Consider the following 18,220-nt stretch of genomic DNA (forward strand, 5'->3'; position numbering starts at 1 on the left):
TCCTCACCCTGAATAAACAGTGACTCTGCACAGTTACAGCGAGTGATCCTCACACTGAATAAACAGTGAAACTGTACAGTTATACAGTGAGTGATCCTCCCTCTACAGAATAAACAGTGACTCTGTACTGTTGCACAGTGAGTGATCCTCACCCTGCTGAATAAACAGTGACTCTGTACAGTTATACAGTAAGTGATCCTCACCCTGAATAAACAGTGACTCTGTACGGTTACAGTGAGTGATCCTCACCCTGAATAAACAGTGACTCTGTACAGTTACAGTGAGTGATCTTCACCCTGCTGAATAAACAGTGACTCTGCACAGTTACACAGTAAGTGATCCTCACCCTGAATAAACAGTGACACTGTACAGTGACACAGTGAGTGATACTCATCCTGAATAAACAGTGACTCTGTACAGTAACACAGTGAGTGAACCGCACCCTGAATAAACAGTGACTCTGTACAGTTACACAGTGAGTGATCCTCACCCTGCTGAATAAACAGTGACTCTGTACAGTTACACAGTAAGTGATCCTCACCCTGAATAAACAGTGACTCTGTCCAGTTACACAGTGAGTGATCCTCACCCTGAATAAACAGTGACTCTGTACAGTTAAACAGTGAGTGATCCTCACCCTGAATAAACAGTGACTCTGTACAGTTACAGAGTGAGTGATCCTCACCCGGAACAAACAGTGACTCTGTCCAGTTACACAGTGAGTGATCCTCACCCTGAATAAACAGTGACTCTGTACAGTTACACAGTGAGTGATCCTAACACGGAACAAACAGTGACTCTGTACAGTTACACAGTGCGTGACCCTCACCCTGCTGAATAAACAGTGACTCTGTCCAGCTACACAGTGAGTGATCCTCACCCTGAATAAACAGTGACTCTGTACAGTTACACTGAGTGATCCTCACCCTGAATAAACAGTGACTCTGTACAGTTACAGTGAGTGATCCTCATCCTGAATAAAGAGTGACTCTGTACAGTTACACAGTGTGTGATCCTCACCCTGCTGAATAAACAGTGACTCTGTACAGTTACAGTGAGTGATCCTCACCCTGAATAAACAGTGACTCTGTACAGTTACAGTGAGTGATCCTCACCCTGAATAAACAGTGACTCTGTACAGTGACACTGTGAGTGATCCTCACCCTGAATAAACAGTGACTCTGTACAGTGACACTGTGAGTGATCCTCACCCTGAATAAACAGTGACTCTGTACAGTGACACTGTGAGTGATCCTCACTCTCCAGAATAAACAGTGAGTCTGTACAGTTATACAGTGAGTGATCCTCAGCCTGAATAAACAGTGAGTATACAGTGACACAGTGAGTGATCCTCACCCTGAATAAACAGTGACTCTGTACAGTTACACAGTGTGTGATCCTCACCCTGCTGAATAAACAGTGACTCTGTACAGTTACACAGTGAGTGATCCTCACCCTGAATAAACAGTGACTCTGTGCAGTTACACAGTGAGTGATCCTCACCCTGAATAAACAGTGACTGTACAGTGACACAGTGAGTGATACTCACCCTGAATATCCAGTGACTATGTACAGTGACAGTGAGTGATCCTCACATTGAATAAACAGTGACTCTGTAAAGTTACACAGTGAGTGATCCTCACTCTGCTGAATAAACAGTGACTCTGTACAGTTACACAGAGAGTGATCCTCACCCTGAATAAACAGTGACTCTGTACAGTTACATAGTGAGTGATCCTCACCCTGAATAAACAGTGACTCTGTACAGTTACACAGTGAGTGATCCTCACCCTGAATAAACAGTGACTGTACAGTGACACAGTGAGTGATACTCACCCTGAATATCCAGTGACTCTGTACAGTGACAGTGAGTGGTCCTCACCCTGAATAAACAGTGACTCTGTACAGTTACACAGTGAGTGATCCTCACCCTGAATAAACAGTGACTGTACAGTGACACAGTGAGTGATACTCACCCTGAATATCCAGTGAATCTGTACAGTGACAGTGAGTGATCCTCACCCTGAATAAACAGTGACTCTGTACAGTTACACAGTGAGTGATCCTCACTCTGCTGAATAAACAGCGACCCTGTACAGTTACACAGAGAGTGATCCTCACCCTGAATAAACAGTGACTCTGTACAGTTAAACAGTGAGTGATCCTCACCCTGAATAAACAGTGACTCTGTACAGTTACAGAGTGAGTGATCCTCACCCGGAACAAACAGTGACTCTGTCCAGTTACACAGTGAGTGATCCTCACCCTGAATAAACAGTGACTCTGTACAGTTACACAGTGAGTGTTCCTCACCCGGAAAAAACAGTGACTCTGTACAGTTACACAGTGAGAGATCCTCACTCTCCAGAATAAACAGTGACTCTGTCCAGTTACACAGTGAGTGATCCACACCCTGCTGAATAAACAGTGACTCTGTACAGTTACACAGAGAGTGATCCTCACCCTGAATAAACAGTGACTGTCCAGTTACACAGTGAGTGATCCTCACCCTGAATAAACAGTGACTCTGTACAGTTACACAGTGAGTGATCCTAACACGGAACAAACAGTGACTCTGTACAGTTACACAGTGCGTGACCCTCACCCTGCTGAATAAACAGTGACTCTGTACAGTTACACAGTGAGTGATCCTCACCCTGAATAAACAGTGACTCTGTACAGTTACACGGAGTGATCCTCACCCTGAATAAACAGTGACTCTGTACAGTTACAGTGAGTGATCCTCATCCTGAATAAAGAGTGACTCTGTACAGTTACACAGTGTGTGATCCTCACCCTGCTGAATAAACAGTGACTCTGTACAGTTACAGTGAGTGATCCTCACCCTGAATAAACAGTGACTCTGTACAGTTACAGTGAGTGATCCTCACCCTGAATAAACAGTGACTCTGTACAGTGACACTGTGAGTGATCCTCACTCTCCAGAATAAACAGTGAGTCTGTACAGTTATACAGTGAGTGATCCTCAGCCTGAATAAACAGTGAGTATACAGTGACACAGTGAGTGATCCTCACCCTGAATAAACAGTGACTCTGTACAGTTACACAGTGTGTGATCCTCACCCTGCTGAATAAACAGTGACTCTGTACAGTTACACAGTGAGTGATCCTCACCCTGAATAAACAGTGACTCTGTACAGTTACACAGTGAGTGATCCTCACCCTGAATAAACAGTGACTGTACAGTGACACAGTGAGTGATACTCACCCTGAATATCCAGTGACTCTGTACAGTGACAGTGAGTGATCCTCACCCTGAATAAACAGTGACTCTGTACTGTTACACAGTGAGTGATCCTCACTCTGCTGAATAAACAGCGACTCTGTACAGTTACACAGAGAGTGATCCTCACCCTGAATAAACAGTGACTCTGTACAGTTACATAGTGAGTGATCCTCACCCTGAATAAACAGTGACTCTGTACAGTTACACAGTGAGTGATCCTCACCCTGAATAAACAGTGACTGTACAGTGACACAGTGAGTGATACTCACCCTGAATATCCAGTGACTCTGTACAGTGACAGTGAGTGATCCTCACCCTGAATAAACAGTGACTCTGTACAGTTACACAGTGAGTGATCCTCACTCTGCTGAATAAACAGCGACTCTGTACAGTTACACAGAGAGTGATCCTCACCCTGAATAAACAGTGACTCTGTACAGTTACAGTGAGTGATCCTCACCCTGCTGCATAAACAGTGACTCTGTACAGTTACACAGTGAGTGACCCTCACCCTGCTGAATAAACAGTGACTCTGTACAGTTACACAGTGAGTGATCCTCACCCTGCTGAATAAACAGTGACTCTGTACAGTTACACAGAGAGTGATCCTCACCCTGAATAAACAGTGACTCTGTACAGTTACACAGTGAGTGATCCTCATCCTGAATAAACAGTGACTCTGTACAGTTACACAGTGAGTGATCCTCACCCTGCTGAATAAACAGTGACTCTGTACAGTTACACAGTGAGTGATCCTCACCCTGAATAAACAGTGACTCTGTATAGTTACACAATGAGTGATCCTCACCCTGCTGAATAAACAGTGACTCTGTACATAGAACATAGAACATAGAAAATACAGCACAGAACAGGCCCTTCAGCCCACGATGTTGTGCCGAATCTTTGTCCTAGATTAATCATAGATTATCACTGAATTTACAGTGCAGAAGGAGGCCATTCGGCCCTTTGAGTCTGCACCGGCTCTTGGAAAGAGCACCTACCCAAACTCAACACCTCCACCCAACACCAAGGGCAATTGTGGACATTAAGGGCAATTTATCATTGGCCAATCCACCTAACCTGCACATCTTTGGACTGTGGGAGGAAACCGGAGCACCCGGAGGAAACCCACGCAGACACGGGGAGGACGTGCAGACTCCGCACAGACAATGACCCAAGCCGGAATCGAACCTGGGACCCTGGAGCTGTGAAGCAATTGTGCTATCCACAATGCTACCGTGCTTCCCTTAAGAACAAATAAATCTACACTATATCATTTTACCGTAATCCATGTACCTATCCAATAGCTGCTTGAAGGTCCCTAATGTTTCCGACTCAACTACTTCCACAGGCAGTGCATTCCATGCCCCCACTACTCTCTGGGTAAAGAACCTACCTCTGATATCCCTCCTATATCTTCCACCTTTCACCTTAAATTTATGTCCCCTTGTAATGGTTTGTTCCACCCGGGGAAAAAGTCTCTGACTGTCGACTCTATCTATTCCCCTGATCATCATATAAACCTCTATCAAGTCCCCCCTCATCCTTCTCCGTTCTAATGAGAAAAGGCCTAGCACCCTCAACCTTTCCTCGTAAGACCTACTCTCCATTCCAGGCAACATCCTGCTAAATCTTCTTTGCACCTTTTCCAAAGCTTCCACATCCTTCCTAAAATGAGGCGACCAGAACTGTACACAGTACTCCAAATGTGGCCTTACCAAAGTTATGTACAGCTGCATCATCACCTCACGGCTCTTAAACTCAATCCCTCTATTAATGAACGCGAGCACACCATAGGCCTTCTTCACAGCTCTATCCACTTGAGTGGAAACTTTCAAAGATGTATGAACATAGACCCCAAGATCTCTCTGCTCCTCCACATTGCCAAGAACTCTACCGTTAACCCTGTATTCCGCATTCATATTTGTCCTTCCAAAATGGACAACCTCACACTTTTCAGGGTTAAACTCCATCTGCTACTTCTCAGCCCAGCTCTGCATCCTATCTATGTCTCTTTGCAGCCGACAACAGCCCTCCTTACAATCCACAACTCCACCAATCTTCGTATCGCCTGCAAATTTACTGACCCACCCTTCAACTCCCTCATCCAAGTCATTAATGAAAATCACAAACAGCAGAGGACCCAGAACTGATCCCTGCGGTACGCCACTGGTAACTGGGATCCAGGCTGAATATTTGCCATCCACCACCACTCTCTGACTTCTATCGGTTAGCCAGTTCGTTATCCAACTGGCCAAATTTCCCACTATCCCATGCCTCCTTACTTTCTGCATAAGCCTACCATGGGGAACCTTTTCAAATGCCTTACTAAAATCCATGTACACTACATCCACTGCTTTACCTTCATCCACATGCTTGGTCACCTCCTCAAAGAATTCAATAAGACTTGTAAGGCAAGACCTACCCCTCACAAATCCGTGCTGACTATCCCTAATCAAGCAGTGTCTTTCCAGATGCTCAGAAATCCTATCCTTCAGTACCCTTTCCATTACTTTGCCTACCACCGAAGTAAAACTAACTGGCCTGTAATTCCCAGGGTTATCCCTAGTCCCTTTTTTGAACAGGGGCACGACATTCGCCACTCTCCAATCCCCTGGTACCACCCCTGTTGACAGTGAGGACGAAAAGATCATTGCCAACGGCTCTGCAATTTCATCTCTTGCTTCCCATAGAATCCTTGGATATATCCCGTCAGGCCCGGGGGACTTGTCTATCCTCAAGTTTTTCAAAATGCCCAACACATCTTCCTTCCTAACAAGTATTTCCTCGAGCTTACCAATCTGTTTCACACTGTCCTCTCCAACAATATCGCCCCTCTCATTTGTAAATACAGAAGAAAAGTACTCGTTCAAGACCTCTCCTATCTCTTCAGACTCAATACACAATCTCCCGCTACTGTCCTTGATCGGACCTACCCTCGCTCTAGTCATTCTCATATTTCTCACATATGTGTAAAAGGCCTTGGGGTTTTCGTTGATCCTACCCGCCAAAGATTGTTCATGCCCTCTCTTAGCTCTCCTAATCCCTTTCTTCAGTTCCCTCCTGGCTATCTTGTATCCCTCCAATGCCCTGCCTGAACCTTGTTTCCTCAACCTTACATAAGTCTCCTTTTTCCTCTTAACAAGACATTCAACCTCTCTTGTCAACCATGGTTCCCTCACTCGACCATCTCTTCCCTGCCTGACAGGGACATACATATCAAGGACACGTAGCACCTGTTCCTTGAACAAGTTCCACATTTCACTTGTGTCCTTCCCTGCCAGCCTATGTTCCCAACTTATGCACTTCAATTCTTGTCTGACAACATCGTATTTACCCTTCCCCCAATTGTAAACCTTGCCCTGTTGCACGTACCTATCCCTCTCCATTACTAAAGTGAAAGTCACAGAACTGTGGTCACTATCTCCAAAATGCTCCCCCACTAACAAATCTATCACTTGCCCTGGTTCATGACCAAGTACTAATTCCAATATGGCCCCTCCTCTGGTCAGACAATCTACATACTGTGTTAGAAAAGCTTCCTGGACACACTGCACAAACACCACCCCATCCAAACTATTTGATCTAAAGAGTTTCCACTCAATATTTGGGAAGTTAAAGTCGCCCATGACTACTACCCTATGACTTCTGCACCTTTCCAAAATCTGTTTCCCAATCTGTTCCTCCACATCTCTGCTACTATTGGGGGGCCTATAGAAAACTCCTAACAAGGTGACTGCTCCTTTCCTATTTCTGACTTCAACCCATACTACCTCAATAGGGTGATACTCCTCGAACTGCCTTTCTGCAGCTGTTATACTATCTCTAATTAATAATGCCACACCCCCCCCCACCTCTTTTACCACCCTCCCTAATCTTATTGAAACATCTATAACCAGGGACCTCCAACAACCATTTCTGCCCCTCTTCTATCCAAGTATCCGTGATGGCCACCACATCGTAGTCCCAAGTACCGATCCATGCCTTAAGTTCACCCACCTTATTCCTGATGCTTCTTGCGTTGAAGTATACACACTTCAACCCATCTCCGTGCCTGCAAGTACTCTCCTTTGTCAGTGTTCCCTTCCCCACTGCCTCATGACACGCTTTGGCGTCCTGAATATCGGCTACCTTAGTTGCTGGACTACAAATCCGGTTCCCATTCCCCTGCCAAATTAGTTTAAACCCTCCCGAAGAGTACTAGAAAACCTCCCTCCCAGGATATTGGTGCCCCTCTGGTTCAGATGCAACCCGTCCTGCTTGTACAGGTCCCACCTTCCCCAGAATGCGCTCCAATTATCCAAATACCTGAAGCCCTCCCTCCTACACCATTCCTGCAGCCACGTGTTCAACTGCACTCTCTCCCTATTCCTAGCCTCGCTATCACGTGGCACCGGCAACAAACCAGAGATGACAACTCTGTCTGTCCTGGCTTTTAACTTCCAGCCTAACTCCCTAAACTTGTTCATTACCTCCACATCCCTTTTCCTACCTATGTCGTTGGTACCAATGTGCACCACGACTTCTGGCTGCTCGCCCTCCCGCTTAAGGATCCTGAAGACACGATCCGAGACATCCCTGGCCCTGGCAGCCGGGAGGCAACATACCTTCCGGGAGTCTCGCTCGCGACCACAGAATCTCCTATCTATTCCCCTAACCATTGAATCTCCGACAACTATTGCTTTTCTATTCTCCCCCTTTCCCTTCTGAGCCCCAGAGTCACACTCAGTGCCAGAGACCTGGCCGCTAGGGCCTTCCCCCGGTAGGTCATCCCCCCCAACAGCATCCAAAACGGTACACTTGTTTTGAAGGGGAACGGCCACGAGGGATCCCTGCACTGTCTGCCTGTTTGTTTTTTTTTCCCTCTGACTGTGACTGATCCTCACACTGAATAAACAGTGACTCTACAGTTACACAGTGAGTGATCCTCATCCTGAATAAACAGTGACTCTGTACAGTTACACAGTGAGTGATCCTCACCCTGCTGAATAAACAGTGACTCTGTACAGTTACACGGTGAGTGATCCTCACCCTGAATAAACAGTGACTCTGTACAGTTACACAGTGAGTGATCCTCACCCTGAATAAACAGTGACTCTGTACAGTTACACAGAGAGTGATCCTCACCCTGCTGAATAAACAGTGACTCTGTACAGTTACACGGTGAGTGATCCTCACACTGAATAAACAGTGACTCTGTACAGTTACAGTGAGTGATCCTCACCCTGCTGAATAAACAGTGACTCTGTACAGTTACAGTGAGTGATCCTCACCCTGCTGAATAAACAGTGACTCTGTACAGTTACAGTGAGTGATCCTCACCCTGCTGAATAAACAGTGACTCTGTACAGTTACACAGTGAGTGACCGTCACCCTGCTGAATAAACAGTGACTCTGTACAGTTACACAGTGAGTGATCCTCACACTGAATAAACAGTGAATCTGTACAGTTACACAGTGAGTGATCCTCACCCTGAATAAACAGTGACTCTGTACAGTTACACAGTGAGTGATCCTCACACTGAATAAACAGTGACTCTGTACAGTTACACAGTGAGTGGTCCTCACCCTGCTGAATAAACAGTGACTCTGTGCAGTGACACAGTGAGTGATCCTCACCCTGAATAAACAGTGACTCTGTGCCGTGACACAGTGAGTGATCCTCACCCTGAATAAACAGTGACTCTGTACAGTTACACAGTGAGTGATCCTCATCCTGAATAAACAGTGACTCTGTACAGTTACACAGTGAGTGACCCTCACACTGAATAAACAGTGACTCTGTACAGTTACACAGTGAGTGATCCTCACCCTGAATAAACAGTGACTCTGTCCAGTTACACAGTGAGTGACCCTCACCCTGAATAAACAGTGACTCTGTACAGTTACACCATGAGTGATCCTCACCCTGAATAAACAGTGACTCTGTACAGTTACACAGTGAGTGATCCTCACACTAAATAAACAGTGACTCTGGACAGTTACACAGTTAGTGATCCTCACCCTGAATAAACAGTGGCTCTGTACAGTTACACAGTGAGTGATCCTCACCCTGCTGAATAAACAGTGACTCTGTACAGTTACACAGTGAGTGATCCCCACCCTGAATAAACAGTGACTCTGTACAGTTACACAGTGAGTGATCCTCACCCTGAATAAACAGTGACTCTGTACAGTTACACAGTGAGTGATCCTCACCCTGCTGAATAAACAGTGACGCTGTACAGTTACACAGTGAGTGATCCTCACCCTGAATAAACAGTGACTCTGTACAGTTACACAGTGAGTGATCCTCACACTGAATAAACAGTGATTCTGTACAGTTACACAGTGAGTGATCCTCACCCTGAATAAACAGTGTCTCTGTACAGTTACACAGTGAGTGATCCTCACCCTGCTGAATAAACAGTGACGCTGTACAGTTACACAGTGAGTGATCCTCACCCTGAATAAACAGTGTCTCTGTACAGTTACACAGTGAGTGATCCTCACCCTGCTGAATAAACAGTGACGCTGTACAGTTACACAGTGAGTGATCCTCACCCTGCTGAATAAACAGTGACTCTGTACAGTTGCACAGTGAGTGATCCTCACCCTGCTGAATGAACAGTGAAGCTGTACAGTTACACAGTGAGTGATCCTCACCCTGAATAAACAATGACTCTGTACAGTTACACTGTGAGTGACCCTTATCCTGAATAAACAGTGACTCTGTACAGTTACACAGTGAGTGATCCTCACCCTGAATAAACAGTGACTCTGTACAGTTACACAGTGAGTGATCCTCACCCTGAATAAACAGTGACTCTGTTCAGTGACACAGTGAGTGATCCTCACCCTGCTGAATAAACAGTGACTCTGTACTGTTACACAGTGAGTGATCCTCACCCTGCTGAATAAACAGTGACTCTGTACTGTTACACAGTGAGTGATCCTCACCCTGCTGAATAAACAGTGACTCTGTACAGTTACACAGTGAGTGACCCTCACCCTGAATAAACAGTGACTCTGTACAGTTACACAGTGAGTGATCCTCACCCTGCTGAATAAACAGTGACTCTGTACAGTTACACAGTGAGTGACCCTCACCCTGAGTAAACAGTGACTCTGTACAGTTACACAGTGAGTGATACTCACCCTGCTGAATAAACAGTGACTCTGTACAGTTACACAGTGAGTGACCCTCACCCTGAATAAACAGTGACTCTGTACAGTTACACAGTGAGTGATCCTCACCCTGAATAAACAGTGACTCTGTACAGTGACAGTGAGTGATACTCACCCTGAATATATAGTGACTCTGTACAGTGACACAGTGAGTGATCCTCACCCTGCTGAATAAAGTGACTTTGTACAGTTACACAGTGATTTATCCTCATCCTGAATAAACAGTGACTCTGTACAGTCACACAGTGAGTGATACTCACCCTGAATATACAGTGACTCTGTACAGTTACAGTGAGTGATCCTCACCCTGCTGAATAAACAGTGACTCTGTACAGTTACACAGTGAGTGATCCTCATCCTGAATAAACAGTGACTCTGTACAGTTACACAGTGAGTGATCCTCAACCTGCTGAATAAACAGTGACTCTGTACAGTTAGACAGTGAGTGATCCTCATCCTGAATAAACAGTGACTCTGTACAGTGACACAGTGAGTGATACTCACCCTGAATATACAGTGACTCTGTACAGTTGCACAGTGAGTAATCCTCACCCTGCTGAATAAACAGTGACTCTGTACAGTTAAACAGTGAGTGATCCTCACCCTGCTGAATAAACAGTGACTGTGTACAGTTACACAGTGAGTGATCCTCACCCTGAATAAACAGTGACTCTGTACAGTTACACAGTGAGTGATCCTCACCCTGAATAAACAGTGACTCTGTACAGTTACACAGTGAGTGATCCTCACCTGTATGAACAGTCGATGGTAGCCATGATGTGGAGATGCCGGCGTTGGACTGGGGTGAGCACAGTAAGAAGTCTTCCAACACCAGGTTAAAGTCCAACAGGTTTGTTTCGATGTCACTAGCTTTCGGAGCACTGCTCCTTCCTCAGGTGGATGAAGAGGTATGTTCCAGAAACATATATATAGACAATTTCAAAGATGCCAAACAATGCTAGGAATGCGAGCATTAGCAGGTGATTAAATCTTTACAGATCGAGAGATGGGGTAACCCCAGGTTAAAGAGGTGTGAATAGTCTCAAGCCAGGACAGTTGGTAGGATTTCGCAGGCCAGATGGTGGGGGATGAATGTAATGCGACATGAATCCCAGGTCCCGGTTGAGGCCGCACTCATGTGTGTGGAACTTGGCTATAAGTTTCTGCTCGGCGATTCTGCGTTGTCGCGGGTCCTGAAGGCCGCCTTGGAGAACGCTTACCCGGAGGTCAGAGGCTGAATGCCCTTGACTGCTGAAGTGTTCCCCGACTGGAAGGGAACATTCCTGCCTGGCGATTGTCGCGCGATGTCCGTTCATTCGTTGTCGCAGCGTCTGCATGGTCTCGCCAATGTACCACGCTTCGGGACATCCTTTCCTGCAGCGTATGAGGTAGACAACGTTGGCCGAGTCGCACGAGTATGTACCGTGTACCTGGTGGGTGGTGTTCTCACGTGTAATAGTGGTATCCATGTCGATTATCTGGCACGTCTTGCAGAGATTGCCATGACAGGGTTGTGTGGTGTCGTGGTCACTGTTCTGAAGACTGGGTAGTTTGCTGCAAACAATGGTTCGTTTGAGGTTGAGCGGTTGTTTGAAGGCAAGTAGTGGGGGTGTGGGGATGACCGTGGCAAGATGTTCATCTTCACCAATGACGTGTTGAAGGCTGTGAAGAAGATGTTGTAGTTTCTCCTCTCCGGGAAAGGACTGGACGACGAAGGGTATTCTGTCGGTTGTGTCCCATGTTTGTCTTCTGAGGAGGTCGGTGCGGTTTTTCGCTGTGGCGCGTTGGAACTGTCGATCGATGATTCGAGCGCCAAATCCCGTTCGTACGTGGGCATCTTTCACCCTGAATAAACAGTGACTCTGTACAGTTACACAGTGAGTGATCCTCACCCTGAATAAACAGTGACTCTGTACAGTTACACAGTGAGTGATCCTCACCCTGAATAAACAGTGAATCTGTACAGTTACACAGTGAGTGATCCTCACCCTGAATAAACAGTGACTCTGTACAGTTACACAGTGAGTGATCCTCACCCTGAATAAACAGTGACACTCTACAGTTACACAGTGAGTGAGCCTCACCCTGAATAAACAGTGACTATGTACAGTTACACAGTGAGTGATCCTCAGTCTGCTGAATAAACAGTGACGCTGTACAGTTACAGTGAGTGATCCTCACCCTGCTGAATAAACAGTGACTCTGTACAGTTACACAGCGAGTGATCCTCACCCTGAATAAACAGTGACTGTACAGTTACACAGTGAGTGATCCTCACCCTGAATAAACAGTGACTGTACAGTTACACAGTGAGTGATCCTCACCCTGAATAAACAGTGACTCTGTACAGTTACACAGTGAGTGATCCTCACCCTGAACAAACAGTGACTCTGGACAGTTACACAGTGAGTGATCCTCACCCTGAATAAACAGTGACTCTGTACAGTTACACAGTGAGTGATCCTCACCCTGAATAAACAGTGACTCTGTACAGTTACACAGTGAGTGATCCTCCCCTTGAATAAACAGTGACTCTGTACAGTTACACAGTGAGTGATCCTCACCGTGAATAAACAGTGACTCTGTACAGTTACAGTGAGTGATCCTCACTCTGCTGAATAAACAGTGACTCTGTACAGTTACACAGCGAGTGATCCTCACCCTGAGTAAACAGTGACTCTGTACAGTTACACAGTGAGTGATACTCACCCTGAATAAACAGTGACTCTGTACAGTTACACAGTGAGTGATCCTCACCGTGAATAAACAGTGACTCTGTACAGTTACACAGTGAGTGATCCCCACCCTGAATAAACAGTGACTCTGTACAGTTACACAGTGAGTGATCCTCACCGTGAATAAACAGTGACTCTGTACAGTTACAGTGAGTGATCCTCACTCTGCTGAATAAACAGTGACTCTGTACAGTTACACAGTGAGTGATCCTCACCGTGAATAAACAGTGACTCTGTACAGTTACACAGTGAGTGATCCTCCCCTTGAATAAACAGTGACTCTGTACAGTTACACAGTGAGTGATCCTCACCGTGAATAAACAGTGACTCTGTACAGTTACAGTGAGTGATCCTCACTCTGCTGAATAAACAGTGACTCTGTACAGTTACACAGTGAGTGATCCTCACACTGAATAAACAGTGACTCTGTACAGTTACACAGTGAGTGATCCTCACTCTGCTGAATAAACAGTGACTCTGTACAGTTACACAGTGAGTGATCCTCCCCTTGAATAAACAGTGACTCTGTACAGTTACACAGTGAGTGATCCTCACCGTGAATAAACAGTGACTCTGTACAGTTACAGTGAGTGATCCTCACTCTGCTGAATAAACAGTGACTCTGTACAGTTACACAGTGAGTGATCCTCACACTGAATAAACAGTGACTCTGTACAGTTACACAGCGAGTGATCCTCACACTGAATAAACAGTGACTCTGTACAGTTACACAGCGAGTGATCCTCACCCTGAATAAACAGTGACTGTACAGTTACACAGTGAGTGATCCTCACCCTGAACAAACAGTGACTCTGGACAGTTACACAGTGAGTGATACTCACCCTGAATAAACAGTGACTCTGCAGTTACACAGTGAGTGACCCTCACCCTGAATAAACAGTGACTCTGTACAGTTACACAGTGAGTGATCCTCACCCTGAATAAACAGTGACTCTGTACAGTTACACAGTGAGTGATCCTCCCCTTGAATAAACAGTGACTCTGTACAGTTACACAGTGAGTGATCCTCACCGTGAATAAACAGTGACTCTGTACAGTTACAGTGAGTGATCCTCACTCTGCTGAATAAACAGTGACTCTGTACAGTTACACAGTGAGTGATCCTCACCGTGAATAAACAGTGACTCTGTACAGTTACACAGTGAGTGATCCCCACCCTGAATAAACAGTGACTCTGTACAGTTACACAGTGAGTGATCCCCACCCTGAATAAACAGTGACTCTGTACAGTTACAGTGAGTGATCCTCACCCTGCTGAATGAACAGTGACTCTGTACTGTTACACAGAGAGTGATCCTCACCCTGAATAAATAGTGACTCTGTACAGTTACACAGTGAGTGATCCTCACCCTGAATAAGCAGTGACTCTGTACAGTTACACAGTGAGTGATCCTCCCCCTGAATAAACAGTGACTCTGTACAGTTACACAGTGAGTGATCCTCACCGTGAATAAACAGTGACTCTGTACAGTTACACAGTGAGTGATCCTCACCCTGCTGAATAAACAGTGACTCTGTACAGTTACACAGTGAGTGATCCTCACCCTGAATTTTACCTGCAGGAAGTGCTGCCATCTCCAGCTCCTCCAAGACCGAGTTAGGGAACTGGAGCTGGAGTTGGAAGAACTTCGGATCATTCGGGAGGCAGAGGGGATCATAGATAGCAACTTCAGGGAATTAGTTACACCAAAGATTGGAGATAGGTGGGTAACTGTAAGAGGGACTGGGAAGAAGCAGTCAGTGCAGGGATCCCCTGCGGTCGTTCCCCTGAGAAACAAGTATACCGCTTTGGATACTTGTGGGGGGGGACGACTTACCAGGGGTAAGCCATGGGGTACGGGCCTCTGGCACGGAGTCTGTCCCTGTTGCTCAGAAGGGAAGGGGGGAGAGGAGCAGAGCATTAGTAATTGGGGACTCTATAGTCAGGGGCACAGATAGGAGATTTTGTGGGAGCGTGAGAGACTCGCGTTTGGTATGTTGCCTCCCAGGTGCAAGGGTACGTGATGTCTCGGATCGTGTTTTCCGGGTCCTTAGGGGGGAGGGGGAGCAGCTCCAAGTCGTGGTCCACATTGGCACCAACGACATAGGAAAGGGGACAAGGATGTCAGGCAGGCTTTCAGGGAGCTAGGATGGAAGCTCAGAACTAGAACAAACAGAGTTGTTATCTCTGGGTTGTTGCCCGTGCCACGTGATAATGACATGAGGAATAGGGAGAGAGAGCATTTAAACACGTGGCTACAGGGATGGTGCAGGCGGGAGGGATTCAGATTTCTGGATAACTGGGGCTCTTTCTGGGGAAGGTGGGACCTCTACAGACAGGATGGTCTACATCTGAACCTGAGGGGCACAAATATCCTGGGGGGGCGATTTGTTAGTGCTCTTTGGGGGGGTTTAAACTAATGCAGCAGGGGCATGGGAACCTGGATTGTAGGTTTAGGGTAAGGGAGATTGAGAGTATAGAGGTCAGGAGCACAGATTTGACTTCGCAGGAGGGGGCCAGTGTTCAGGTAGGTGGTTTGAAATGTGTCTACTTCAATGCCAGGAGTATACAAAATAAGGTAGGGGAACTGGCAGCATGGGTCGGTACCTGGGACTTCGATGTTGTGGCCATTTCGGAGACATGGATAGAGCAGAGACAGGAATGGTTGTTGCAGGTTCCGGGGTTTAGGTGTTTTAGTAAGCTCAGAGAAGGAGGCAAAAGAGGGGGAGGTGTGGCGCTGCTAGTCAAAAACAGTATTACGGTGGCGGAGAGGATGCTAGATGGGGACTCTTCTTCCGAGGTAGTATGGGCTGAGGTTAGAAACAGGAAGTTTCTATAGGCCGGAGTTTTCTATAGGCCTCCAAATAGTTCTCGGGATGTAGAGGAAAGGATGGCGAAGATGATTCTGGATAAGAGCGAAAGTAACAGGGTTGTTATTATGGGAGACTTTAACTTTCCAAATATTGACTGGAAAAGATATAGTTCGAGTACATTAGATGGGTCGTTTTTTGTACAATGTGTGCAGGAGGGTTTCCTGACACAATATGTTGACAGGCCAACAAGAGGTGAGGCCACGTTGGATTTGGTTTTGGGTAATGAACCAGGCCAGGTGTTAGATTTGGAGGTAGGTGAGCACTTTGGGGACAGTGACGTTTACGTTAGTGATGGAAAGGGATAAGTATACCCCGCAGGGCAAGAGTTATAGCTGGGGGAAGGGCAATTTTGATGCCATTAGACATGACTTGGGGGGGATAAGGTGGAGAAGTAGGCTGCAAGTGTTGGGCACACTGGATATGTGGAGCTTGTTCAAGGAACAGCTACTGCGTGTTCTTGATAAGTACGTACCGGTCAGGCAGGGAGGAAGGCGTAGAGCGAGGGAACCGTGGTTTACCAAAGGAAGAAGGAGGCCTATGTGAAGATGAAGAGTGAAGTTTCAGTTGGGGCACTTGATAGTTACAAGGTAGCGAGGAAGGATCTAAAGAGAGAGCTAAGACGAGCAAGGAGGGGACATGAGAAGTATTTGGCAGGTAGGATAAAGGAAAACCCAAAAGCTTTCTATAGGTATGTCAGGAATAAAAGAATGACTAGGGTAACAGTAGGGCCAGTCAAGGACAGGGATGGGAAGTTGTGTGTGGAGTCTGAAGAGATAGGCGAGATACTAAATGAATATTTTTCGTCAGTATTCACTCAGGAAAAAGATAATGTTGTGGAGGAGAATGCTGAGACCCAGGCTATTAGAATAGATGGCATTGAGGTACGTAGGGAAGAGGTGTTGGCAATTCTGGACAGGCTGAAAATAGATAAGTCCCCGGGGCCTGATGGGATTTATCCTAGGATTCTCTGGGAGGCCAGGGAAGAGATTGCTGAGCCTTTGGTTTTGATTTTTATGTCACCATTGGCTACAGGAATAGTGCCAGAGGACTGGAGGATAGCAAATGTGGTCCCTTTGTTCAAGAAGGGGAGCAGAGACAACCCCGGCAACTATAGACTGGTGAGCCTCACGTCTGTAGTGGGTAAAGTCTTGGAGGGGATTATAAGAGACAAGATTTATAATCATCCAAATAGTAATAATATGATTAGGGATAGTCAGCATGGCTTTGTGAAGGGTAGGTCATGCCTCACAAAACTTATCGAGTTCTTTGAGAAGGTGACTGAACAGGTAGACGAGGGTAGAGCAGTTGATGTGGTGTATATGGATTTCAGTAAAGCGTTTGATAAGGTTCCCCACGGTAGACTATTGCAGAAAATACGGAGGGTGGGGATTGAGGGTGATTTAGAGATGTGGATCAGAAATTGGCTAGCTGAAAGAAGACAGAGGGTGGTGGTTAATGGGAAATGTTCAGAATGGAGTACAGTCACAAGTGGCGTACCACAAGGATCTGTTCTGGGGCCGTTGCTGTTTGTCATTTTTATCAATGACCTAGAGGAGGGCGCAGAAGGGTGGGTGAGTAAATTTGCAGACGATACTAAAGTCGGTGGTGTTGTCGAAAGTGAGGAAGGATGTTGCAGGATACAGAGGGACATAGATAAGCTGCAGAGCTGGGCTGAGAGGTGGCAAATGGAGTTTAATGTAGAGAAGCGTGAGGGGATTCACTTTGGAAGGAAAAACAGGAATGCGGAATATTTGGCTAATGGTAAAGTTCTTGGAAGTGTGGATGAGCAGAGGGATCTCGGTGTCCATGTACATAGATCCGTGAAAGTTGCCACCCAGGTTGATAGGGTTGTGAAGAAGGCCGATGGAGTGTTGGCCTTTATTGGTAGAGGGATTGAGTTCCGGAGTGATGAGGTCATGTTGCAGCTGTACAGAACTCTGGTACGGCCGCATTTGGAGTATTGCGTACAGTTCTGGTCACCGCATTATAGGAAGGACGTGGAAGCTTTGGAGCGGGTGCAGAGGAGATTTACCAGGATGTTGCCTGGTATGGATGGAAAATCTTATGAGGAAAGGCTGATGGACTTGAGGTTCTTTTCGTTGGAGAGAAGAAGGTTAAGAGGAGACTTAATAGAGGCATACAAAATGATCAGGGGGTTGGATAGGGTGGACAGTGAGAGCCTTCTCCCGTGGATGGA

The 18,220-nt window shown here is 46.2% G+C and overlaps 1 protein-coding gene across 2 annotated transcripts in view; it reads right to left on the reverse strand.

The window, feature by feature from the left end:
* The window catches only part of LOC140404780 (uncharacterized), a 475,417-nt gene that overhangs the window by 78,614 nt on the left and 378,583 nt on the right, over nucleotides 1-18,220 (reverse strand). The window contains exon 3 of one of the 2 annotated variants that reach the window (XM_072493518.1): nucleotides 11,165-12,259. The exons of the other annotated variant lie outside the window; for it this stretch is intronic. Within the exon in view, the coding sequence (XP_072349619.1) occupies nucleotides 11,165-11,190 (26 nt within the window). The 5' untranslated portion in view covers nucleotides 11,191-12,259. The remainder of the gene's footprint in view (nucleotides 1-11,164; nucleotides 12,260-18,220) is intronic. 2 annotated transcript variants of the gene reach the window in all.

The sequence above is a fragment of the Scyliorhinus torazame genome, chromosome 31, assembly GCF_047496885.1.
Source record: "Scyliorhinus torazame isolate Kashiwa2021f chromosome 31, sScyTor2.1, whole genome shotgun sequence".
Taxonomy (NCBI): Eukaryota; Metazoa; Chordata; class Chondrichthyes; order Carcharhiniformes; family Scyliorhinidae; genus Scyliorhinus; species Scyliorhinus torazame.